General features: G+C 41.2%; 1 protein-coding gene across 5 annotated transcripts in view; it reads right to left on the bottom strand.

The window, feature by feature from the left end:
- Nucleotides 1-27,911, bottom strand: part of LOC105490813 (La ribonucleoprotein 4B) — a 125,108-nt gene that overhangs the window by 19,950 nt on the left and 77,247 nt on the right. For all 5 annotated transcript variants that reach the window (XM_071070554.1, XM_011756726.3, XM_011756724.3 and 2 more), the window contains 6 exons: nucleotides 18,328-18,406; nucleotides 16,285-16,421; nucleotides 7,081-7,184; nucleotides 1,719-1,829; nucleotides 562-615; nucleotides 266-475 (listed from right to left, as the gene is read on the bottom strand). In XM_071070554.1, the coding sequence (XP_070926655.1) occupies nucleotides 266-475; nucleotides 562-615; nucleotides 1,719-1,829; nucleotides 7,081-7,184; nucleotides 16,285-16,421; nucleotides 18,328-18,406 (695 nt within the window). The remainder of the gene's footprint in view (nucleotides 1-265; nucleotides 476-561; nucleotides 616-1,718; nucleotides 1,830-7,080; nucleotides 7,185-16,284; nucleotides 16,422-18,327; nucleotides 18,407-27,911) is intronic.

Here is a 27,911-nt window from a genome sequence, read left to right as displayed (position 1 = left end):
ATCTTGCTAAGAGCTGCGTGACAAGAGCTCGGGAGAGGGGAGAGTGGAGAGGGGCTGAGCAAGGATTGTGATCACAGCAATCCAAAGTTCTTTATGCATAAGCTCTGTTCTCAACTAAATTTAAAATCCCCCACATAACTTGAAGGTCTATTTTACTATGTCAGACTGCACACTTATCTGGCTTCCTATTAGATGAGGATTTTAATCCTTCAAATTATCTAGCATAGTGTCTACAACATAAATTCCTAGTAAAGAAACGACGTACCAGGGGTGGGTCAAGATAGCTATGCGTTGCTGACCACGTCTGGGGCGTGATCAGGCTGTACAGGGGGAACTGCTGCTGGGGGCTGTACATGGGAGGGAAGTAGAACGATGTCGCGTAGCGCTGCTGGGCATACAGGTTCACGTCCAGGGGTCTAAATCCATTCTTTGGCAAAAATGAGTTTATAGCTATTGCCTTTGCTTTTATCCGCGCCTGTTTGAAAATATGTAAGTTTCTATTAGAATACTTAAGAACATCAATTTGCAAATAAACAAAGAATAACCAATGGTCTTGCTTACCTTAATTGGTTTTCCTTGAAAAGTTTTGACTTCTTCTCGAAGGTATTTGTAAGCCTAAGGGCAAAATTAAGTATAAAATTCCATTCGATTAACCTTATGAATAAGAGGCACCAATAGTTCACTCAATAGCTCAAACAGGGAAATATATATTTAAATTATGGTGAACAGAACTTAGAATAATGATTCTTGACACCCCCTGGGTCACAGATCCCTTAAAATAACCTCATAAGAGCTATGGAACGTGTACCCCAAATTCTCACAAACAAGATTTGTACACAATTTTGTAAGTATTAATAGATGCCATAGAAGTCTCCCAAAGACCACTGGCTAAGAACCTTGACCTGGTGGAAAATGATGAATACTGAGTTCCTAGTATTAATCCCAATTTCAGATTAGGAGTATGCAGTTCAGGAAATACCAGACAGGAAGGAAAAGGATTAGGATCATAACATTCTTTACATATCTCCTTGTTCTTCTCCACACTAATTCTACGTTAAACCCCTATAAAACCGTGAAGGCCCTGCACCTCTGATACAGTCTCATCCAATCACCTTCGCCGCGCAGGCTGGCAGAGCTCACGCTCAGCTCCACAAACATGGTTACTCTATCTTCCGTCCCCCTTTTCCCCGCCATCCAATTCAAACCCATCTTTCAGGTTTCTGTGTTTTATTTTCTGAACCATTTAACACTTTATAATACATGTGTTAGTTTTCCCACAAATAAGACGTTTCCTTCCCTTAAGGGCAGGAAAACTACTCACTCCTTATACTTCCTTACAGAGCTTACTTCTCAACCATTAAAAGCATCTTCCAACATACAATGAAGTCTGCTGGGAGATGAAGATTAGGTTCAAATTTCCCCCCAACACTTTGCAAATAGTAAAACTTTTCTCTGCCCAGACAGAAGAACAAAACTGATTTTCCTAGGTTGCTTAGCTTGCTGTCCTTAGAAAGTAAAATCACATGCTTTTTATATTGCTATAAAAATTATCCATACAAATACACTCATTTAAGTTTCTACAACTTGATTTCCTCTGCAGATTATATTCGAATTTACTATCACAAATAATCTCAATGCCCAAGTTTAGTCCCAACATGCACTAATACTAAAAACTGGTAAACTATGCAATTCATAGGGTGATGGTGGAAAGAACTTACCTGTTGTGCATCAGCTTCTGTTTCAAATGTAATAAACCAATTATCATTATATGCAAATTCACAGTTTATAAATTTTGGTAAATTATCTCCTTTAAATAGTGCTTCTACTTCCTACAGGAAATAGAGATGTTAGAAATTAATTCTCAACAATGCCACTTTTTGTCCTCACCAAAAATGTTTTAACAAATGCATTATCTTAAGGAACTATCCTTAAACAAACTAACATACCATGATGCCTAGTAAATTTCTCTTCCAAAAAGGATGAGGGTTCAGCAGGGCTTCCAGAATCAGAATCACAATGCCATAGAGAAAAACAGTTACACAGCTTACAGCTTCCCCTACTCTCAAGATACCATTAAGCTAAATTAATGTGAAAACTATCATACCATTTTCTGGGCTGATAATTTCACAACTTTAAAAAATAAAAATAAAAACATTGCTTGGACTTCTGTTTCTGCCCATGATGGACTAGATCTACTCTCCCAGATGACTCAATTTAAAAAACAAAGACAAAATACATGAAGAACGGTTTCAGGCCCTGAACCCCAGCATGTACACGAGTGTGATCCCTGAGAGGGACACGAACGGGGTGCGGGGGGTTGGTGGCCCTCAGTGCCTGGGCCACAGAGCCCGCAGGGTAAGCCTGAGACGGCCTTCCCCACATCTCCAGCCTGGAAAACAACTGCCTGAAGGAGGAGAGGGAACAAGCCCAGGGCAGGCTCACCAAGACCAGAATGGTTTGTTTTCCCACTAGCTACCGTGGGAAACTCTCCTAAACCCACAGGATAGCAGGGACAGTGCTCAGAAGGGCACTGCTTCAGCCGTGGGGAAAATGAGCCCTGGAGAAAAGGCTGCTCTGATTCCACCTAACAAGTTGGCTCCAAGTAACTTAACTGCATTTCAAAACAAAGCTCAAGAATATTTATTAGAATACAAAAATATTCAGTAAAGTAAAATTTAAAACGCCAAGCATCTCCTCCAAAATCACAAAGCATGCAAAGAAATAGAAAAATATGACCTATAATGCAAAAGATTAGACCTAGAAATGATAGAGACGATAGACTTAATACACACAAAACGTTTACTGCATGTATATTCCATATCCCATAAAAGGTAAAGACTGAGCATGTTAAACATACATGGAAGATTTTTAAAAAGATCCAAATCCAACTTCACTGGAGATGGAAAATACAGTGTCTGAAATCAAAACTACACTAAATAAAAAAAACAGCTGGTTAGACACTTTCTGAAGAAAAGGGCGAAAGGGAGAAGAAACATTTAACAAAATGGCTTGATAAATTTCAGGTACAAGAAGTTTGACATCTACGCCAAAGTATATTGCAATCAACTTGCTTAAAACCAATAGTAAAATCTTCACAGCAGCCAGAGAAAGACTTATTACACACAGAAGGATGATGATAAAAACCACAGAAAACGTAAACCAGAAGAGAGAATATCTTTAAAACACAGAAAGGAAAAAACCCCATCAATCCAGAAATCTATATGCAGCAGAAACACCTTTTCATAAACGAAGGTGAATAAGACTTTCCCAAACATACTAAAGCTGGAAAACTCATCATCGGCAGACCTGTACAAGACACGCTAAAGGACTATCCAGGCAGAAGGGAAGTCCAGATTGACATAAAGGAATAAGAAGCACTGTAAATGGTAAATACTGAAAAAACATAAAACACGTTTTTCTTATTTTTAATCTCTTTTTAAAAATGAGTTGTTTAAAGCAAACACAACAACGATGTATTGTGAGGCTTATGACTGTGTAGAATTAAAATGTATGACAACAGCACAGGCCAGAAGTGGAGAATGGGAGAGCATGGCTGCACATAGGAGAGCATGGCTGTAAGGTCAAGAGGTATGCTGCTCTGTGAATTACACGGACTCTACTACAGTTAGAGGGTCAGCTGGAAAGCCTAAAGAAAGGGGGTCCAATCTTTTGGCTTCTCTGGGCCACACTGGACGTGGAAGAACTGTCTTAGGCCACACGTAAAATACACTAACACCAACGATAGCTGATGAGCTTTTTAAAAAAAAAAAAAAAAACTCATAATGTTTTAAGAAAGTTTGCGCATTTGTGTTGAGCTGCATTCAAAGCCATCCTGGGCGGCATGCGGCCCACGGGCTGGAGAAGCATGCCCTAACGCACAACTAAAAAACAAACAAAGAGTTATACCTAATAAGTCAAAAAAAGGAGATAAAAATACACATTTAATCCCAAACAAAAGGAAGGAAAAGGGAAAGAAATAAAGAACAGAAGAGACAAACAGAAAACAAACAGCAAGATGAAGAATTTAAATTTAATCATATCATTACATCATTAACCTCTTAAATGTAGATGGGCCACGCTCTGAATTAAAAGACAGAAACTGGGCCGGGTGAGGAGGTTCATGCCTGTAATCCCAGCACTTTGGGAGGCCAAGGCGGATAGATCACAAGGTCAAAAATCAAGACCATCCTGGCCAACACTGTGAAACTCTGTCTCTACTAAAAGTACAAAAGTAGCTTGGCATGGTTGCGCACGCCTGTAGTCCGAGCTACTTGGTAGGCTGAGGCAGGAGAATCGCTTAAACCCAAGAGGCAGAGGTTGCAGTGAGCTGAGATCACGCCACAGCACTCCAGCCTGGCAACACAGTGAGACATCATCTCAAAAAAAAAAAAAAAAAAGACAGAAATTTTCAGATTGGATAAGAAAAGCAAGACCCAATTACACACTGCTCACAAGAAATCCACTTTAAATAAGAAAACACAAACGAGTTAAAAGAGGATAGAAAAGACCTACCATACTAATGTCAATCAAGGAATGCTAGAGTGGCTATATTCATACCAGATACCAGAAGAAAAACAGCAACAAGGAAAAACAGGGCCATTCCATAAAAAATTTCTAGCCAGGTACACTTCAAAAAGTACAAAAGGAACTTGACAACCAAATGAACTACAAAAAAGGATTCCAGGGATTCTAATGCCCTATGCTGTTGTCCCATCACTGGTAAATGCTTACTGGTTAAAAGACAAAACACATCAACGCAAAAGTCACACTTGACTAATGATAAATTAGGATTATGACTTTTAAACTCAAACAATAATACTTTCAGGCTACTAGACCATCAGTCTACTAGTGGCAAGAACGGTTGACTCCTCTGCCTCTGGGAAAATCCTATTTTTAAGAAAATCAGAATCAGTATTTAAAATGTATTCATCACTGACAAGCACCTAGTGACATTTAAAGAAGAATTTTCTGGAAACTCCTAGCCTACATTTCTAAGACCCAGTAGAAGGGCTCTATAAAAATTATACAGAGTCCTTGGGAACTTCTTTTCTTACGTGGATTGTTTTAGGCTACTTATTTTCCTTCCTTTTTTTCCCAACTTTTAATTTATCAAAGTTTCCTTTAAACCTTCTCTCTTAAGACTTTCATTGCTCAAGTTTTACAACAGATATAAGGTCAGCAGTTTTGAATAATATCAATATTCCAAAATCAATGTCTACTGCTAAATGCAGAAAATTCTCCTTGGTTGAAGTTTTACAAACATTTCAAGTCTTAAAAATTAGGATCTATGTTTTAAATATTACTTTAAGTTAATACAGATGTCCAAATTAGTCATAAGAAATAAGCTGGTCCTCGGCTGGGCACGGTGGCTCACACCTGTACTCCCAGCACTTTGGGAGGCCGTAATCCCAGCTACTCGGGAGGCTGAGGCAGGAGAAGTGCTTGAACCCGGGAGGCAGAGGTTGCAGTGAGCCAAGATCACGCCACTGCATGCCAGCCTGGATGACAGAGCAAGACTCTGTCTCAAAAAAAAAAAAAAAAAGCAAGAAATATGCTGGTCCTTCATATTCAGACCCTTAATAAAAATAGGAGGAAAAAATTATAATCTGAAATTCTTTTTCTCCACATACTACAATACAGAACTAGTAAAGACAGGCTGAGTTGAACAGAAGGTAAAACTTGCTAGGGTAGGACCATACTTACATGAGAGTAACAGAATTTCTCATGCCAGGCAGAGAACTTTGTTGGAATCCTAACCTTTGTCACATGCTAGTTTTCCTTAAGAAACTCTCACACACACTAACCCACTCGGACTGAAAAGCTAAATTTGGAAGCCTGAGCAGCGATGTCCATTTCCTCGGCAGAGAAGGTGTGTGGAAAGATGCAGTATGAATGATGAGGCGGAAATCACATGAGAGATGAGACCAACGACAAACCCAGGCTTCCTGTGTCCTGCAAGTCCCCAGAGCAGGCAGAGCCCGTTTTCTGAGGTAGGATAAACTAAGTTCGCAGCACCTTATACAAAGACTTTGCTTCATGATTTCAAGGTGTAACCATCAGTGTGTTTACTACACAGAGCAACTCAGTTTAGGCATCTGGATAAATGGCAGATTTTACAGCAACATGTAACAGTAGATAGCTTTTCATTACTTTTAAGCTATCAGATACTGTGGTTCCCTAAAATTACTGCCCAAGTCGGGTGAATCACGAGGTCAGGAGTTCGACACCAGCCTCGCCAAGAGGGCAAAACCCTGTCTCTACTAAAAAATACAAAAATTAGCCAGGCACAGTGGCAGGTGCCTGTAATCCCAGCTACTCGGGAGGCTGAGACAGGAGAATCGCTTGAGCCCGGGAGGCAGGGCTTGAAGTGAGCCGAGATCACGCCACTGCACTCTAGCCTGGGCAACACAGTAAGACTCTGTCTCAAAAAAAAAAAAAAAAAAAAAAGGGCCTGCCCAAGTTCCCGGTTCTCTAAGAGTGGCTGTGCTGGCTCAGACCAGGTTACCGGTTCTCTAAGAGTGGCTGTGCTGGCTCGGACCCAGGTTCCTGGTTCTCTGAGAGTGGCTGTGCTGGCTCAGACCAGGTTACCGGTTCTCTAAGAGTGGCTGTGCTGGCTTGGACCAGGTTCCTGGTTCTCTGAGAGTGGCTGTGCTGGCTTGGACCAGGTTCCTGGTTCTCTGAGAGTGGCTGTGCTCAGGGAGTTATTCATGGTGCCCCTTTGACATAAAAATACTTGTTTTGAAAAGTTATTTATCACAAAAGTGCTTTTTTCTTGATTTGTGGGTTTACTAATCTTATTTTTAAATAAATATTTAAATGTGTTATTTCTAATTTCTAAATATAGAAATGAATAAACCTTCACTATCTTATTATAAGGAGTCCTGGGATCAAAAGGTTTGGGAATCATTCCCTCCTACTCTGTAACTCAGTGTGTGTAAACCCTGGGAAAACAGTGTTAATGTAAGTATTCAGTCTAAAAAACATACAGCCCAAAAAAACACACAAAAGTAAAAAAAAATCAAAACCAACAAAGACCTTTGGGAAAATGTCCAAGTAACCTTCAGAGGAGAAAGTACTTACTTCCACAGGGGTAGATTCAGGTATTTCACGCAATATTACTATGCAGCGATTCTGATTTGGCCTTACTTTCTCTCCCTTTTCATCCACTTGGACTAAAGGTAAAGCTATAAAGAGAAGAAAAATCAATGGTAAAACAAAAATATTAAAATGTGATATGCCAGTGGAATGTGTTACATTCTATTACTATATTACTAAATATGCTAAAGAAACCTAAAAATAATGGGCAAACTGTCAAAACTTTTGCTAGTCTAACACAATCCAAAGGTTTTAAACCAATCTTACATGTTAGTTTTCAAAACTAAGGTACACGGACATATAAAATCCTGCAAGAGCCATGATGTATGTAACACTATGAAACAAAGGTTCTAAACAGCTCAAGCACTAAAAGCAGACAAAAATACAGGGTTAATGGCTTTCTCCTTTCCACAAGTACCTAAAGTGAAATAATCTTGTCTTATAACTTGTTTCTGTGTGCCCTTCCCTGGCTCCCTGATGATCATCTCTTACCTAACAGTCATGCATTGTTTACATTAGGACGCTCATGTGACTGCGGTAATAGACCTAATTCAGATTTTGCCAGTTTTTACATAAATTGTGTTTTGGTGTCACATCTATGAAACTATGCAATGCACAGATTCGAGTTACAGCAAGTAATGATGACAATTAGGGCTCAGAGGTGCCCACTGTCGCAAAGATACAAATTACCAGCATCAAGATGAAAGTGGCAACATCATTACAGGTTCCATCAACAGGAAAAAGGTAACAATGGAATATTATGAAAAAGTTCACGCTAATAAATTACGTGAAACAGAAACATTCCTTAAAAGACATGCCGGACGCAGTGGCTCAAGCCTGTAATCCCAGCACTTTGGGAGGCCGAGACGGGCGGATCACGAGGTCAGGAGTTCGAGAACATCCTGGCTAACACGGTGAAACCCCCTCTCTACTAAAAAATACAAAAAACTAGCCGGGTGAGGTGGCGGGCGCCTGTAGTCCCAGCTACTTGGGAGGCTGAGGCAGGAGAATGGCGTAAACCCAGGAGGCGGAGCTTGCAGTGAGCTGAGATCCGGCCACTGCACTCCAGCCTGGGCGACAGAGCGAAACTCCGTCCCAAAAAAAAAAAAAAAGACATAAGCCACGAAAGCTCACTCTACAAGAAAGGTAACTGGGGCATGACTGTAATTTAATTTTTTGTATTTTAATCTGACAAAAGATCATCAAAGACTCATATGCTGAAAACCGCAAAACACTGCCAAATGAACGTTTTAAAGACCTACATAAAGACATAGTCTGTGCCTGTGGGTTGCAAAACTTAACATTGGTAAAATGGGTAAATTCTTCTCGAGTGAATTTACAGAATCAATGCAATCCCAATAAAAACACCAACAGGACTTTTTGAAAAATTGTAATGATGATTCTAAAATTCATATACAAATGCAAAACATTTAGAAAGGCCACAACAAAGCTGGAGGTTCCATACCTACTTTAAGACTTACTATAACATTACAGTGATTAAGACACTGTAGTGTCAGCATCAAATCAGACAAATAATCAAGGGAATAAAACACACATTCCAGAGATCAACACCCACGTGCACGGGCAGTCAATACAACAAGAGCCCAGACATGTGGGGTGCTGCAACAGATACACACAGGATGCATACCCCACACCATGTGCAAACATCAGCACAAAAAAGATCACAGACTCGAATGTTCAAATGTAAAACATAAAAGTAATAAAAGGAAAACTATTAGAACCTTGGACCAAGCAAAGATTTCTTAGGTACAACACCAAAAGCAAGATCCATAACAGGAAAAAATTAACAAATTGGACTATAAAAAAATTTCTACTTCTGCTTCTCAAAAGACACTGGTAGAACAAAAAAACCAGCTGTACACTGAGAGAGCATATTTGTAAATCCCGTGATAAGGACTTGTATCCGGAATACCTGTACTACATATTTCAGTGTACACACACACATCATTGACAATGTGACTGTGAGGCAAAGAAGCATCTTTTCAACAAGCGCTGCTAAACCACTCAGCATCCACAGGCAGAACATTCATCTAGGTGCAGACCTGGCACCACCATTCACAAAAATTAACCCCAAATGGATCATGGACCTAAGTGTAAAATGCAAAACCTTAAGTCCTAGAAAACATAGGAGAAAATCTAGAAGACCTTGGGTCTGACAATAACTTCTTAGACACCACACTAAAGACAAGATCCGAAAAAACTTCATTAACATTTAAAACTTCTGCTTTGTGAAAGGCAATGTCAACAAGATGAGAAGCCATTGACTGATGGAAAATAGTTGCAAAAGACACATCTGACAAAGGATTGTTAACATCAAAATGCACAAAAAACTTAAAAACTCAACAAGAAAATGAACAAGATTAAAAAATGGGCAGAAGACCTGGACAGACACTTCACAAAAGATTTACAGAGGGTGAATCTACATATGGCAAAACGCTTCACATCATATGTCACAGAGAATGCAAATTAAGATATCAACGAGATGTCACTGCATACCTATTAGCACGGCAAAAATAAACAACAATGACACCAACAAATGCTGCCGAGGATGTGGAGCAACAGGAACTCCCATTCGCTCCCGACGGGAATGCAAAGTGGTTCATCCACATTGGGAGACAGTTTGATGGTTTCTTACAAAACAAATCATATTCGTAGCATATGATCTGGCAATTGTGCTCCTCCGTATTTATCCAAAGGAGCTAAAAACTTATGCCCATGCAAAATCTGTACACAGATGTTTATAGCAACTTTATTCACAACTGCCAAAACCTGGAAGTAATCAAGACGTCCTTCAGTGGGTAGATGGATAAAGAAACTGTGGGACATCCAGACGATGAACTATTATTCAACACTAAAAAGAAATGACCTATCAAGCCATGAAAAGACATGGAGGAACCTTCAACATATATTGCTAAGTGAAAGAAGCCAATCTGAAAAGGCTACATCCTACAGGATTCCAACCCTAGGACATTCTGGAAAAGGCCAAACTACAGAAGCAGTAAAAAGATCAGTGGCTTCCAGTGATTGGGGGAGGCAGGGATGAACGGGTGGAGCTCAGAGGATGTTTAAATTTTTTTTATTATACTTTAAGTTCTAGGGTACATGTGTACAAGGTACAGGTTTGTTATATATGTATACATGTGCCATGTTACATATGTATACATGTGCCATATTGGTTGGTACATATGTATACAGGTGCCATGATGAGTTAATGGGTGCACCCGCTAATTCATCATTTACATTAGGTAGATCTCCTAATGCTAACCCTCCCACCTCCCCCCACCCCACAACAGGCCCTGGTGTCATGTTCCCCTTCCTGTGTCCAAGTGTTCTCATTGTTCAATTCCCACCTATGAGTGAGAACGTGCAGTGTTTGGTTTTCTGTCCTTGTGATAGTTTGCTGAGAATGATGGTTTCCAGCTGCATCCATGTCCCTACAAAGGACATAAACTCATCCATTTTTAAGGCTGCATAGTATTCCATGGTGTACATGTGCCACATTTTCTTAATCCAGTCTATCAATGATGGACATTTGAGTTGGTTCCAAGTCTTTGCTATTTCAATAGTGCCGCAATAAACAGACGTGTGCATGTGTCTTTATAGCAGCATGATTTATAATCCTTTGGGTATATACCCAGTAATGGGATGGCTGGGTCAAATGGTATTTCTAGTTCTAGATCCCTGAGGAATTGCCACACTGTCTTCCACAATGGTTGAACTAGTTTACAGTCCCACCAACAGTGTAAACGTGTTCCTATTTCTCCACATCCTCTCCAGCACCTGCTGTTTCCTGACTTTTTAATGATCGCCATTCTAACTGGTATGAGATGGTGTCTCCTTGTGGTTTTGATTTGTATTTCTCTGATGGCAAGTGATGATGAGCATTTTTTCATGTGTCTGTTGGCTGCATAAATGTCTTTTGAGAAGTGTCTCTTCATATCCTTTGCCCACTTTTTGATGGGGTTGTTTTTTTACTTGTAAATTTGTTTGAGTTCTTTGTAGATTCTGGATATTAGCCCTTTGTCAGATGAGTAGACTGCAGAAATTTTCTCCCATTCTGTAGGTTGCCTGTTCACTCTGACGGTAGTTTTTTTTTTTTTTTTTTTTTTTTTTTCTGTGCAGAAGCTCTTTAGTTTAATTAGAACCCATTTGTCAATTTTGGCTTTTGTTGCCATTGCTTTTGGTGTTTTAGACATGAAGTCCTTGCCCATGCCTATGTCCTGAATGGTACTGCCTAGGTCTTCTTCTAGGGTTTTTATGGTTTTAGGTCTAACATTTAAGTCTTTAATCCATCTTGAATTAATTTTTGTATAAGGTGTAAGGAAGGGATCCAGTTTCAGCTTTCTACATATGGCTGGCCAGTTTTCCCAGCACCATTTATTAAACAGGGAATCCTTTCCCCATTTCTTGTTTTTGTCAGGTTTGCCAAAGATCAGATGGTTGTAGATGTGTGGTATTATTTCTGAGGGCTGTGTTCTGTTTCATTGGTCTATATGTCTGTTTTGGTACCAGTACCATGCTGTTTTGGTTACTGTAGCCTTGTAATATAGGTAATATAGTTTTACTTCAGGTAGTATGATGCCTCCAGCTTTGTTCTTTTGGCTTAGGGTTGTTTGCAGATGACATGATTGTATATTTAGAAAATCCCGTCGTCTCAGCCCAAAATCTCCTTAAGCTGATAAGCAACTTCAGCAAAATCTCAGGATACAAAATCAATGTGCAAAAATCACAAGCATTCTTATACACCAATAACAGACAGAGAGCCAAATCATGAGTGAACTCCCATTCACAACTGCTTCAAAGAGAATAAAATACCTAGGAATCCAACTTACAAGGGATGTGAGAGAGAACTACAAACCACTGATCAATGAAATAAAAGAGGACACAAACAAATGGAAGAACATTCCATGCTCATGGATAGCAAGAATCAATATCATGAAAATGGCCATACTGCCCAAGGTAATTTATAGATTCAATGCCATCCCCATCAAGCTACCGATGACTTTCTTCACAGAATTGAAAAAACTGCTTTAAAGTTCACATGGCTCAGAGAATGTTTAGGTCAGCAAAATTACCCTATATGACACTGTAATGGTAGATACATGTCACTATACAGTTGTCTGAACCCACAGAATATACAATATCAAGTGAACCCTTATGTAAACTGTGGACTGCAGGTGATAATGATGTGTCCGTGTAGGTTTCATCAATTATAACAAATGTTCCTCTACTGGGGAATGTTCATATGGGAAGAGGTCATGCATGTATGCAGGGGATATAATGGGAGATCTCTGTACTTTGCTCACAATTTTGCTATGAATCTAAAACTGTTCTAAAAAATAAAGTGTACTGGCCGGGCACGGTGGCTCACGCCTGTAATTCCAGCACTTTGGGAGGCCAAGGAGGGCGGATCACGAGGTCAGGAGATCGAGACCATCCTGGCTAACACGGTGAAACCCCGTCTCTACTAAAAATACAAAAAATTAGCCGGGCGAGGTGGCGGGCGCCTGTAGTCCCAGCTACTCGGGAGGCTGAGGCAGGAGAATGGCGTGAACCTGGGAGGCAGAGCTTGCAGTGAGTCGAGATCACGCCACTGCACTCCAGCCTGGGCAATAGAGCAAGACTCCGTCTAAAAAAAAAATAAAGTATACTTCTAAAGAAAGGACTCAATTGTTAATAAAATTAATAAAGTATGTGTGGGACATCTAAATAGACACTACTGCAAAGAAGAAAAAAGAAGGCAAATAAGCACACTTAAAAAATGTTCAATTTCATTAATCATTAGAGAAACAGAAGTTAAAACCTCAACAAGATACCACTATATAGTTATTAGAAAACATAAAATTAACATGATTGCATACCAAGTGTCAGAAGGATATGGGGAAACTGGAGCTCTCATCCCTGCCGTAGTGGCCAACCGTAAAATGGTCCAACCACTTTGGAAAACAGGTGGGCGGTTTCGCAGTGAATCATACACCTAACAACACAATCCAGACATTCCACTTCTGGCTATTTACCCGAGAGACAGGGAAGCACACGGTCACGCAGAGACTTTTACACAAGTGTCCACAGCAATTTGTAGTGGTCAAAACCTGGCAATAACCTAAATGTCTTTAACTGGTAGGTGCATGAACCAACTGGGAATATCCATTTGAAAGAATACTTCCCAGCAAAAAGAAGCAATCACCTACTAATCCAGTCAACACCAAAATAGTTATGCCAGACCAAAGGAAAGTGATATTGCATAATCGATTCCATTTACATCAAATTTGTAAAACTGCACACTAATCTGTAGTGACAGGAAGCAAATCAGTGGTTGCCTGGGGAGGGGTAGAGGAAGCTTGGCGGGGGTGGCTGTGATGGCTATGTTTGGTATCATGATTGTGGTAGTTTCATGGGTGTATAAATATGTTAAAACTTACCAAATGTACACTTAGAATGCATAATTTATGGTATGTAAATTCTACCTCCATACAGGCAGGGGTGTCACCCTCTGCACGTCACGCCTCACCCAACTCACCTGCCCCCATGATGTGACACTGAATGATGAGCTTCAATCCCATTCATGCTTTCCCACCATCTCCATGCTCCTCTGAACCCACAAAAATCCCTGCGCTTCAGCTTTACACACCCCCAAGCTTTATATACATGGTATCACCTTGCACAAATTTGGAAATATGCTTTTATAAACATTATAATTTTAAAATTTATTCTTGTTGGAATATGTAGGCCTAGCTCACTGTAACAGCTCTGGTACTCACTGTGTGAATATAACACAATGTATTTATTCTGGTGACAAATATTTTAGCATGTCTTTTTAATTAGCAGTTTCAGTTATATTAAGGGTAAAAACAGCACTTGAATCAGACATACTAGGACATGCACTGTATGTTTATTATGACATTAAAAATAATCTAGAAATGTAACTTACACAACTTAACACAAGAGCTGCAGTATTCAAAGTAAAATCATTCAAACAATCTTGAGTTAAATTTTTAAAAAGATAAAATTAAATATTCATCAAGTATCTGCTGTGTGTCTGAGTCTCTGCTAGGTATTTTGGGCACAAGATTTAAACATAAGATGAAGCCAGGCATGGTGGCTCACACCTGTAATCTCAGGACTTCAGGAGACTAAGGCGGGCAGATCACTTGAGGTCAGGAGTTTGAGACCAGCCCTGCCAACGTGGTAAAACCTCGTCTCTACTAAAAATACAAAAAATTAGCTGGGCGTGGTGGTGCATGCTTGTAATGCCCAGCTACTTGGGAGGCTGAGGTAGGAGAACTGCTTCAACACAGGAGGCAGAGGTTGCGGTGAGCTGAGATGGCACCACTGCACTCCAGCCTTGGCGACAGAGTGAGATTACATCTCAAAAATAAATTCATTCATTCATTCATTCATTTTAAATAAAAAACAAAACAAAACAAAACAAAAAAACAAAGTAAGATGAGAACTTTAATCCTGTGGACCTATTTATGACATGTTCATCCTCTTAAGAACTACAACTAATGCAATAACTTGCTAACAATATTCTTATCACACAGGTTCTTACAAAGGCATGTACATCTCTGTCCAAAAATCGAGTGAAAAAAAGACAAAATGAGAAACTAAAGAGCTGAGTGCAAATGGATAAAAGGTAAGTCATAAAGAAGGCAGGAGGAGATGGGACAAAATAGGTGACGAGGCTGCCCTGGATCGCCTATGGGCAGGTGGGCTCTGTTGAGTAACCACACAGAGCAATTTAATATCCTCATGGTCGGTGGAAACCACTTCTTGCCAGTAACAATCAACTGAGAAATCATCCCAGTGGGGCAGCAGCATTTGCAAGGTCTGTCCTAAAAGGAATAACTAAACCTGGAACTCCTAATCATAACCAAAAAGACTTCAGAGTATAAACAGGGACAAGAACGCTGCTGGCCTTTCAAAGATGGGGCCCAATTCAGCTGGCACAGACAACAGCTTCTGTTCTGCATGGTGACACCAGGGAGCACGGCGCCATTCTGGGAGATGGCAGTGCCACTCTCAGAACTCACAGTCAATGGTAATCATGTTTGCCAGTTTCTTCACTGTCTCCAATAATTTAATAACCCACGATATCTGTCTAAAAACAGAGAAATAGAGAACTTGTATTTGTGAAAAGAAAATCCAACTAAGCTCTAAGGTAAGATGCTTACCTTTTTATACTACTGTAAAGTCAAATCCACACAAGAACAAAAACACCTGCATGAACTGTCGCCAGTGCAGTTAAGCCAGGGACAATGTGGAAACCCTTCTATGTGAGTAGAGGCAGTGGACTTAAAGGAGACTTTAAGTCAGGCTTAGCAATGTCCAATCACTCAAAACTATGTAGGGGGCATCGTCAACACTTAATGCTTAAACACTGTTTGATGTTGCCAAATTTCAAAGAAACAACTTCACTCACAACATAAGTTTGTTTTTTTTTTTTTTTTTTTTTTTTTGAGACGGAGTCTAGCTCTATCGCCAGGCTGGACTGCAACGGTGCGATCTCAGTTCACGGCAACCTCCGCCTCCCGGGTTCAAGCGATTTCCCTGCCTCAGCCTCTCAAGTACCTGGGATTACAAGCACGCACCGCCACGCCCAGCTAATTTTTTGTATTTTACTGGAGATGGGATTTCACCATGTTGGCCAAGACAGTCTCAATCTCCTGACCTTGTGATCCTCCCACTTCGACCTCCAAAAGTGCTGGGAATATAGGTGGCCCACACCTGGCCCACAACATAATTTTAAGAAAAACTGCAATAATTATTTCATCAAAACATAAACAGGAAGTTGCAATTTGAAAGAAACACCTTTAGTGGCAAAGCTGTAATTAAAATGTATTTTACTTTAACTATAAATGTTATTTTTATTTTGTTTTTCATGAATGAAAGAGCTATCTTTAAAATTCCCATTAAAAAGATTATTTTCTACTTCATATGGCCCAAAACTTGTTTGAGGTTTCATAATGGATCCAACTGGCATTCCCAGGACTATCAGGCGCTAGTCCAGAATTACTGGACCTGAGCAGAAAGCAACGGAGGCAAGAGAACAATCTGACTTGCCATCAAGGACCTTAATGTTTGATGGCTATAGATTTAAAGGTTCACACTGAGAAGACAAATACTCTAAGGACAAGCATTATTAATTTAAAATTGTCATTTACTTACATCTTAGCACTTCCACAATCAAGTCCACATCAGTGCTGAGCTTCTTGATGTGGTCGAGGTTAGCCACCGTTGTGATTGGCACATACTGGTCACTGTCCATCTGTGATATAAGATACATGTCACTAGCAAGGTTCTCCCTGTTGAAAGAAAACAATCTCCTTTAATCAATATTTCTTTAAAAAGAAGTTTCACCTACTGCAATTCCAGTTTCACAAGAGGCATGAGTGTGGCATGGTATTGCTTTGGAGTTAAATCGGAGCCCAGGACCCATCTGTTATTTGCTGTCTCTCCGGCCTCAGTTAAATTTTTTCAAAATCTCAGTCTTGAAGAGGCAGGGAGTGCAAAAGTAAAAGTATACTGCACTTTCTACAATCAAAATTCATGAGAAGATGGTTATTTTTAAATAAGATGTAATTATTTGTAGCTGTCATTTTTGCCCTAAGAAGTATTTGAGGAGTTTATTAAAAATACATACAATTTTGTTAGGCTGGGCACAGTGGCTCACGCCTGGAATCCCAGCACTTTGGGGGGCCAAGGTAGGCAGATCACCCGGGCTCAGAAGTTTAAGACCAGCCTGACCAACATGGTGAAACCCTGTCTCTACCAAAAATACAAAAATTAGCCAAGCATGGTGGCAGGCACCTGTAATCCCAGCTACTTGGGAGGCTCAGGCAGGAGAATCGCTGGAACCCAAGAGGTGGAGGTTACAGTGAGCCGAGATCGCACCATTGCACTCCAGCCTGGGTGACAAGAGTGAAACTCCGTCTCAAAAAAAAAAAAAAAAAAAAAAATTAAAGTAAAGAAATCCAGCTGAATGAACAAGAAAGGAAAACATAAAAAGGCCAGGATAACATCATTCACAAAATTCCTCCTGTAGACTCTGCAACACTCACTAGAGAGCCTATATCCAGCCCTGGCTTCCTGGCAGCCAGAATTAAAAAGAAGGAAACAGTAACTTTACCCACAAAATCCAAAGGTGAGCCACAAATCATCAGCAGTTTGGGCCATGATGAGCTATTTTCTGGTGTTTTGGTCAAAGATCAATGTTTCCTGTGAATTCTCAAGGCATCGTACAATGTAGTAAACAAGGTCCTAAGAAACATTTCAAAACTGAAAACAGTGCTGGGTTCCTGGGGCCTCTGCTCAGTGTCCCTCGGTGAAGGCCCATGACTGCCGATCAAACGGAGGCCATGCAGGAGGAGGCCCTGCTCCACCCTCATCTTGGTCACCTTCCAGTTGTAGCTGATTTTGGCCCCGTGGGGCTACAGAAGGGGGTGAGTGGCAGAGGGCTCACACCTGTGCCCCCTAGGGTGCTCCACTGGTGCCCCAGCACCTCTTGCGTCTGCTGTGTCATGGTGCGGTATGCTCAGACTCCAAACGTGGAACAGCATGGGCATGGGGAGGAGGCCAGCAGAGCCCCTCACACCTCCGCCTCATACAGCCACAGGCTTCAAGGAGCCCCTAGCAGACACCTGTGTGGAATCCTCAGGGCTCCAGAGAAAACACCTGGAAAATCATCTTCGACAGAAAACCTTACACACAGCCAATCGGTTGTTGCCATACTCAGAGAAATTACATCAAACCCAATCCCACCTTCCTTTATGTCCAGTTCTGCCACTGGAACTTTAAAGGTTTTACTAAGAAAAAGGTATTATTCAGGGGGAAAAAAATGATTAAAAGTGAGTGTTATATAAATAAAACAACTTGCTATCTCAGTGTTTGGTGTGTTTTCAGAAACAACATGGCACATTTGTTCTCAAACTTCGGTGTGAAGAGTCTGATTCAGCAGCACAGGGCGGGCCAGGCCCTTCAGACGGCACTCCAGACAGTGACCACCAACACCACGGGGGACCACTGACATAAAGGTTCCATTCCATTCTCAAACGTCAAAAGATTGTTATTACTCAATATTCCATGTCTTAATATTCATATATATGGATATGAGTAGATACTCCTTCATAAAATACCCCATTTGTATATAATTTAACTATTTGCACGAGACTAGAAATATCAGGCATTAGAAAAAAACACCACCAGCCTTACCTAGATAAGCAGAATTCCAATGTTTTTTTAAGTACTTCCCGGGGGTCTTCCTGGCTTTCTGGTTGAGACTCATTTCCTCCTACAGAAAAGTAATAATCAACTTAGGAAAAACGGCTTAAAATTTAGGAAGCAGATAATTCAGTACAGCAGTTCTAGTGCTTTCAACTTACATTCTGACACAACTACCTAAGTGTATATTGAGTATGAAAAATGCTACTTTACCTATCAAAAAAGTAAATCATGCAAAAAAATGTATTCCTTTATCCCCCAAAACAAAAACAGCACAATTTAGAAAAATAATCTAAGTCTCATGAGCAGAGTTTAGCACGGGCTTTTTCTACCAGAAATGACAAGTGTAAATTTAGCTAATGCCTTGTCTCACTGCAAAAAGAATTTTCAAGTAACCTACACAAACACAAACACTAAACAATAATAAAATATAGAGGAAAAAATTAAAACAACGACGACAAAGATAACTGGCAAACAACCAAGGCTGGAGATCATAAACAGACAGGCTCTACAATACTAGACAGTTTCTACAACAGAGGCTTCAATTTGCCTTTCAACTTCCAGAGTAGAAGGAACAAGTGAGAATTGCCGTGTTACAGAATTCCTATAAGAGAATGATAAATAAACCAGATCTTCAAGAGGAAACAAAAGCTGGATCTAAATCCTGGAAGAAATTTCTGAGAAGATGCCAGAGGGCATGGTGTGTGTGGTCACAGGCAGCACAGGGCCGTGAATCTGAAGCTCTATAAGACAGAGCTGGACTCTGGACACTGCATAAACAGGTATTTTAATAATGTTGAGACGACAGGCACTGAAATGCTAAGAACTAAGTTTTTCCACATTCCTATACAAATTAGCATGGTACAATCACACATGAGCCATGCTCACACAAGAGACACTTGTTTCTTAAAAGTCCAAGTTAAAGACCATGAAAAGGCAAAGACAAAGTGGAGCGTTCAGGACAAATAAGAGGGACAGGGAGTTTGTATGGTGTTATACAATGAGCTTAGTAAAAATCCACCCCCATCAGCAAAAAGAAAACAAAACTGCTAAAGCAACCATAACACAAAACCAAACCATGGGACTCAATGAGACTGAAAACTGAAAATTGAAAACACAACCTGATGCCACTGTCCATCTAGACTAAAGTGTCTCCGGGTCACTCATCTAAATTCACACTCCACCCCCCATGTTTGACAGGTGTTTACTAAATATTTCTATGTGCCAGGCACTATGGCAGGCTCTGTGAATTCAGCCTGAATAAGGCAAAGCCTGTGCTCTCGTGAAGCCAACACTCTCGTGGGAGAGGCAGATAACAGACAGTTAACCAGTAACTATATACATCATGTCAGAGAGAAACTGACACTGAGGAAACCACCCAGGATGAGGGGCAGCAAGGCCTGGTGCCGTCCAGACAGGAAGTGCCATGCGATCTGATAGAGGAGGGGTGGGGCACGCAGGAAGGTGGGAAGTGTGTTCTAAGCGGGGAGCCTCAAGCACAGGTGTCCCAAGATGGGGCCTCTCAAGGGGTAGAGTTCAGCAGTAGGAGGCCAGCACAGCTGAGAAGAGGGGTGACAGACACAGTAAGAAATGAGGTCACAGAGGCTGATGTGTGTGTGAGATCAAGGAGGACGTTAGAGGATGTTAGAGTAAACGTCATAGAAAACCAATTCAAGGCTGACATTTTGAAAAGATCTCTGGTTCCATGGTGTAGACAGACTGTGCAGGCACCAGCTGGAAGTTAATGCAATCATTGAGGACAGGGCACTAGGGAGGACTCTCCAAGCGATAGGTGGTGCTGAAGCCACAAGGGAAGGAAGAAAAACAGCACAGGACTGAACCTGGAACACTCCCACCTTCAGCAGGAGGCAAGTGCATGAGGGCCAAAGGACACAGGTTAACAGCCAGCAAGGTGGGAAGACCATTAGGATACTGTGAAGTTAGGAGCCAAGATAATCACCCACTACAACATGACACAGTAGAGCCAGGTAAGTTAAGAAGTTGGAACTAACTACTAAATCTGGCTGCACCAGGGTCATTAAAGAGCTCAACAAATGCCGCTTAGGACAGCTGTCTACCTGGACTGGACTCCAGAGTGAATGGAAGCAAGGAGATCTGGACTGGACTCCAGAGGGAAGGAAGGAGACCTGGACTGGACTCAAGAGGGAAGGGAAGCAAGGAGATCTGGACTGGACTCCAGAGGGAAGGAAGGAGACCTGGACTGGACTCCAGAGGGAAGGGAAGCAAGGAGATCTGGACTGGACTCAAGAGGGAAGGGAAGCAAGGAGACCTGGACCGGACTCCAGAGGGAAGGGAAGCAAGGAGATCTGGACTGGACTGAAAAGGGAATGGAAGCAAGGAGACCTGGACTGGACTCAAGAGGGAATGGAAGCCAGGAGACCTGGATTGGACTCCAGAGGGAATGGAAGCAAGGAGACCTGGACTGGACTCCAAAGGAAAGGGAAGCAAGGAGACCTGGACTGGACTCAAGAGGGAATGGAAGCAAGGAGATAGGACAGCAAGCAGACAGCTGAAGTGTTCTACAGTGGAAGATGGGCTGCCCCGGGGTGGCTTCATCTAAGATGAGAGATAATACCACCTTAGAAAGATGGGGAGTGACCCAACCATGCAAGAAACGCCTGGCACTGCAGCCAGAGGAGACTGAGGAGCAAAGACAATGACAAATGAGGCGGGCTCTCGGGGAGACTGGAGGTTGGGTACATGGTGCTGGGAAGACACAGGCCATCTGCCTCCAGGCAAGATGGAGTCACAGGAGCTAGGTTAACTTTCCCTTTAAAACCACCAAGAAACCAAATAAGATAGATGAAATGATCGTTTTCTAGATGTGGGACATAGGGCAACAAAGGACATGGATTCCTACGTGACATGAGACTTTTTTTCTTTGAGAGAGTCTTGCTCTGTCACCCAGGCTGAAGAACAGTAGCGCAGTCTTGCAACCTTGGCTCACCGCAACCTCCACCTCCTGGGTTCAAGTGATACTCACCTCAGCCTCCTGAGTAGCTGGGATTACAGGCACACACCACCAGGTACGGCTATTTTTTTTTATTTTTATTTTTAGTAGAGACGGGGTTTCACCATGTTGGTTAGGCTGGTCTCGAACTCCTGACCTTGTGATCCGCCCGCCTTGGCCTCCCAAAAGTGCCGGGATTCCAGGCATGAGTCATCATGCCCGGCTTGACATGAGACATTAAAGTAACCCCCACAGGTCCAGCCCACTGCCCTGAGGGAAGTCCCAGGCTGTGCCCAGGGAGTGGGAAGTCAGGTGGGAACCCAGTGTATGGCTGCGTGAAAGAGAAAAAGAGAATGCAGGAGATGGGGAGGCTGAGTGCATAGGCCAGACGGCAGGAGGAGCTCCAGAGAACCGCAGGGCCCAGGCCCCAGCACATTGTCGGCCAGTTTCTTTGCAAAGCACAGATGTGATGAAACTACCCAAGGCTCATGGAAGAACCACCTGAGAGGATCAGAAGTGTAACAATATATGTCATTCACGTGCAGGGCCTGAAATGGTTAACCGTCCCCCCCGAGAAAATCTTGTGATTCCCGGAGCCCTGCCTTGGTGATAGGAAACAGGTCCCACACCACACGGTTCCACTCACACCTAACACATTTTAAAAACAAGATATGAAAGGATCACACTGTTTCCAAGAAACTTGGCTGCATCTCAGAACAAATATCAAATACTTAAAGAAATACAAAAATACTAAGCCCTGAATAAAGTAAAACTCAATCTAACCAAAAATGACCACGCACGCAAAGAAAGCAGCAGGATGGTGTGATCTGTGACAGTGAGAAATATCAACCCACAGACGTCGTCCAGACCTGACACAGACGGTAAAATTAACTGAGAAGGATGGTAAAAGTTACCATAACTGTATTCCATATATTCACAAAGTCAGGTAGGGACATAAAAGTTACAAAAATAAGAAAGAAAAGAGAAAAAACTTATAGAGATGAAAACTCCCATGTCTGATATTAAAAATACCTGATAAGATTAACAACAGGTTAGGCATTATAGCAGACTTGGGAACCTGAAGATACAGTAACAGAAACTTCCCAAAATCAAACAGAAAATGAGATGCACGACGAGCTCCAAGGATCAGTCAGCTGCGGACAACATTGAGCAGCTCAGCTCCAGTGTAGCATCAGACCCTGGCACGGTCCGCCCCCAACCCAGAGAAATCTACACACGTTAACAGAAAGCACTGGAAACCACCACCACATGGATAAAGAGGTGTGCTTTTTTGCTTGTTATAATTTAAATCTCTTTTAAAAATAACTGACTTTTAAATAAAAATAAAAACAATATATTGTCAGTTTATAACATAAGTAACCGCAAAATGCATGATGACCAAAGCATCCAGGCCACGAGAGTAATGGCGGCAGACTGCCCTGATGCTGTGCTCTACGTGAAGCAGCACGCAGCTGCTTCACAGGTAGACTGGGTTAGCCGAAGGAAGTGGAACAAGACGCAAAGAAATCACTAAAACAGCAAAACAAAGAAGAAGGCTACTCCACAAGAAAACAGAAAAAGAGGGAAAGAGGAACGAAGAACGGATGGGACAAAAAGAAACAGAACACGCCTAGCACTCAATCTTGGTTTCTGATATCACTCTCCAATGAAGGACCCAGCGCTCCTTGGAGAAATGGCTGATTCTAAGACTGAAGCAAGGAGAAAAAAACAAAACCAAACAAAATAACCACGAAAAGCCCTACGTTGATGGGGCATGTCAAAAGGAGCCAACCAGAACTCCTGATGGCCAAAGCTAGAACAATTTGAGCAACAAAATAAAGCAGTATTAGATTATAACGAAAAGTATAAAACAAACATTCCTGAATCCACACTGCTATAAATAGTTGAATAAGTAAATAAAGGAGAAAAGACAAATCTCCCATACATAAGAATTTTAAATAATTTACGAAGATTCGTGTCCTCATAGAGGGGGACTGTAAATCCCCAATTCCTTGAGTGTGGGCCGTACGCAGCGACTTCCTTCCAAACAGTACAACACAGAAATGGGGAGGGAAAGGGTAACTTCACAGTGAGAAACCCAGTAAACAGGCGATCAAGATCCACACCAACAGTGATATGTCACGCTGGCAGTGTGCACCTTGACATACGTGATGAAAATGGTGTTTTAACCTCTCAAACCCATTAACACTGCAGCATCACAACGAGAAAACATCCAATTCTAATAGAAAAGGATGCTACAAACCACTTGACTAGTACTCTTCAGAACTATTATATCAAAATTACCACAAACAAGGAAAGCCTGGGAGACTGTTACAGCCAAGAGGAGCCTAAGGAGACATAACAATTAAATATAATGTGGTTCTCAGCTGAGATCTTGAAACAGAAAAAGGACGTCAGGTTACAACGTATCACTACTGGTTCAGTGATGGGGACAAATGCACCATATTAATGTGAGACGTTAATAGTAAGAAAAACTGGGTGCCAGGTGTATGGGAACTGTGTTCAATCGTCTCCATCTGTCTGTAAGTCTAAAACTATTCTAAAACCAACAGCAAGATGAGAGACCTAAACCGAACCAAAGCAATTACCACACTAAATGTTAACATTCTAAATAGAAGACAAAAAAGCAAAACCCAAATGTTATCTTATCTACAACAAATGCACTTTATTAAATACACAAATAGATTAAAGTAAAAAGGATATAAGGTATACCATATTAAGGCTAGTCAAAAGAAACCTGGAGTGGTTACATTAACATGAGACAAAGTAAATTGAGAGCAAATACTATTACTAAAGATAAAGACAGGGATCAATCAATCAAGAGGCCACAAAAATCTTAACAAGTCTTCAAATACATGAAGCAAAAACTGATAAAACTAAAAGGATAGGCCGGGCGCGGTGGCTCAAGCCTATAATCCCAGCACTTTGGGAGGCCGAGACGGGCAGATCACGAGGTCAGGAGATCGAGACCATCCTGGCTAACACAGTGAAACCCCGTCTCTACTAAAAAAAAAATACAAAAAAACTAGCTGGGTGAGGTGGCGGGCGCCTGTAGTCCCAGCTACTCGGGAGGCTGAGGCAGGAGAATGGCGTGAACCTGGGAGGCGGAGCTTGCAGTGAGCTGAGATCTGGCCACTGCACTCCAGCCTGGGCGACAGAGCGAGACTCCGTCTCAAAAAAAAAACCAACCAAACAAACAAAAAAAACCCTAAAAGGATAAACAGACAAATGCATAAATTAATAGAACCTTTCTTTCAATAGCTGACAGAACAATTAGGCAGAAATCAGGAAGCGCATAGTAATCCTGAACACTGTCACTCAACCTGACCTCATTAACACTGACAAAATATTCCCCACAGCAACAGCAAAACACACACTCTTCTCAAGGACAAATGGAATATTTAACAAGACAGCCCATATTTGAAGCCATAAAACAAGACTTAATATATTTAAAGAAATTCAAGTCATACAAAGTATGTTCTTTGACCATAATGAAATTAAACCAGAAATTAATAAAAGCAAGATCCCTGGAAAACCCCCAAATATTTGTAAACTAAATCAAATACCTCTGTATTACCTATGAATCAAAGAAAAAAAAATCAAAAAAGAAATAAAGTATTTGGAAGTAACTGAAAATGAAACAAGGCATCTAAATTCCAGAGATTCTGCTTAAGCACTACTGACGGGGAAAATAGTGAAACTAAATGACTGTATCAGAAAATAAGAAAGGCCTTGTATTAATGAGCTCTGCTTCTACCTTAGGACACAGGAGAAAGGGCAAATTAAACCCAAAGAAATCAGAAGAGAGTACATTACAAACATCAGAAGAAAGACAATTAAATAGGAAAGAGTAAAATAAATGAGAAAAGTCGATAAAATGAAAACACTAACTTTTTTTTTTTTTTTTGAGATGCAGTTTTGCTCTGTCCCCCATGCTGGAGTGCAATGGTGCGATCCTGGTTCACTGCAACCTTCATCTCCTGGGTTCAAGCAGTTAACTTGCCTCAGCCTCCCAAGTAGCTGGGACCACAGGCGCCCACTACCACACCTGGCTAATTTTTGTATTTTTAGTAGAGATGGGGTTTCACTATGTTGGCCAGGCTGGTCTCGAACTCTTGACCTCAGGTGATCTGCCCGCCTCAGCCTCTCAAAGTGCTTGGGATTACAGGCGTGAGCCACCATGACCAACGGAAAACACTTTTTGATAAGGTCAATAAAACTAGCAAACTTCTACCCAGATCGATTGGGGTTATAAAGACGACACAAATGACCAGTAACAGGGATGAGTGATGTAGCATGACTACAGATTTCACAGGTGATAACAGAGTATTATGAGCAACTCTGTGCCGCAAATCCCACAACTCCGATGAAATAGACCAAATCTTTGTAAATACATAAACCAAAGCTCCCTCGAGAAGAAATAAATGGGTAGCACTATGAAAAAAGAAACTGTAGTTGAAAGTTTTCCCACAAATAAAACTCCTGCCCAGGTGGGATGCAGTGGCTCACACTTGTAATCTCAGCACTTGGAGAGGCTGAGGTGAGCGGATCGCTTGAGCTCAGGAGTACAGAGACCAGCCTGGGCAACATGGTGAAACTCCGTCTCTACAGAAAATACAAAAATTAGCCAAGCATCGTGGTGTGCTACTGTAGTCCCAGCTACTTGGGAGGCTAAGGCGGGAGAATCGCCTGAGACCAGGAGGTTGGGACTGAGTGAGCCAAGATCATACTACTGTACTCCAACCTGGGTGGCAGACTAAGACTCTGTAAGTAACTAAATAAAGTAAGTTTAGTAAGAAAGAAAGAAAGAAAGGAAAGAAGAAAAAAAGGAAAACTCCTGCCCACATGACTTGTTTCACTTCCTCATATGAGGAAGAAATAATACATAACCTCTCCCAAAAACTTAAATAGAATGAAAAACACTGAAATGAAAAATAGAAACCAAGATCTCAGGTGTGAAAATTCTAAGCAAAGTTTTGGTAAATGGAATCTAACAGTATATCCAAAATACACTGTATCACCATCTACGGAGGTTTAGACCATGAACGTTGGTATCACATTTGAAAAACAATTAATACAATTCATCCTAACACACTAAAAAACAACAAATATATGCCTATCCGCATAGATGACAAATTACAATATTCATTCCTCATAAAAATCTCTCAGCAAACCAGGAAAAGAAGAGCGCCTCGTCCACATGATAAAGGGCACACACCTAAAACCTCCACTAACGTTACACTTAATGGGGAAATACTGAGTGCCTCTCACAAGACCGGGGACAAGCCAAATGTTTGTCCGTTGTTTCCACTTCTGTTCACCTTTGTATTGGAGGGCCTACTAGTACAACGGGGCAGGATAAAGAAATAAAAGGCCTCAAGATTGGAAAGAAAGTAAAACGGTCTTTATTCTATAATAATCCAATCATCTATGTAGAAAATCCAATGTAACCTACAAAAAAGTGCCTAAAACTAGTAAGCGAGCATAACAAAATTTCTGGGTTTGGACTCAGTATATAAAAATTAATGTTTTGATATACTAGTAACCAACAACTGCAAATACTAATTTTAAAAATCACTTACAATAGCACCAAAAAATAAAAAATACGTATAAACAGGATAAAAGATGTAAAAGACCAGTACACTGAAACCCAAAAAATACTTCTCAGAGAAATTAAAGAAGATCTAAACAAGTAAGAGATATATCTTGTTCATGGATATTGTTCAGATGTCAACGTTCTCCAGCTGATCTAGAGATTCAATGAACCCCCAACAGAAATCTCAGCACTTTGTAGATATTAACAACCTCATTCTAATTTGCATGGAAATGCACAGGAACTAGAATTTAAGAAGTAACTCTGAAAAATAAAGTTGGGAGGCTATCACTACCTAATTTCAAGAAGTATTTACAGTCCAGGCATACCTCAGAGATACCATGGGTTCAGTTCCAGAGCACTGCAATCAAGCAAGTCACACAAAATTCTGTTTTCCCAGTGAATATAAAAGTTATGAGTACACTAAACTGTTGTATATTAAATGTGAGATAGCAGTATGTCCTTTTAAAAAAAAAACAAAACTACAATACCTTCATTTAAAAATACTCTAATGATGGCTGGGCATGCTGGCTCCGGCCTGCAATTCCAGCACTTTGGGAGGCTGAGGCGGGTGGAACACTTGGGGTCAGAAGTTCAAGACCAGCCTGGCTAACATGGCAAAACCCTATCTCTAATAAAAATTTAAAAATTAGCTGGGCATGGTGGCACACGCCTGTAGTCCCAGCTACTTGGGAGGCTGAGGCGCAAGAATCACTTGAACCCCGGAGGCAGAGGCTGCCATGAGCTGTGATCGTGCCACTGCACTCCAGCCTAAATGACGGAGCGAGATTATGTCCCAATAAAAATAATCTATTGTTGGAAAATGTTAACGATCATCTGAGCCTTCAGCAAATAATAATCTTTTCTGCTGGTCCTGCCTTGATGATGAGGGCTGACTGTTCAGGATAGAGGTTGCTGAAAACTTGGGTGGCTGTGGCAACTTCTTAAGAAAACAGCACTTTCACCAAAGATTTCTCTGCAGCATGTAAT

The sequence above is a fragment of the Macaca nemestrina genome, chromosome 9, assembly GCF_043159975.1.
Source record: "Macaca nemestrina isolate mMacNem1 chromosome 9, mMacNem.hap1, whole genome shotgun sequence".
NCBI classification, from domain to species: domain Eukaryota; kingdom Metazoa; phylum Chordata; class Mammalia; order Primates; family Cercopithecidae; genus Macaca; species Macaca nemestrina.
The sequence above is the reverse complement of the archived record's forward strand: the minus strand, read 5'-3'. Positions and strand labels throughout refer to the sequence as shown.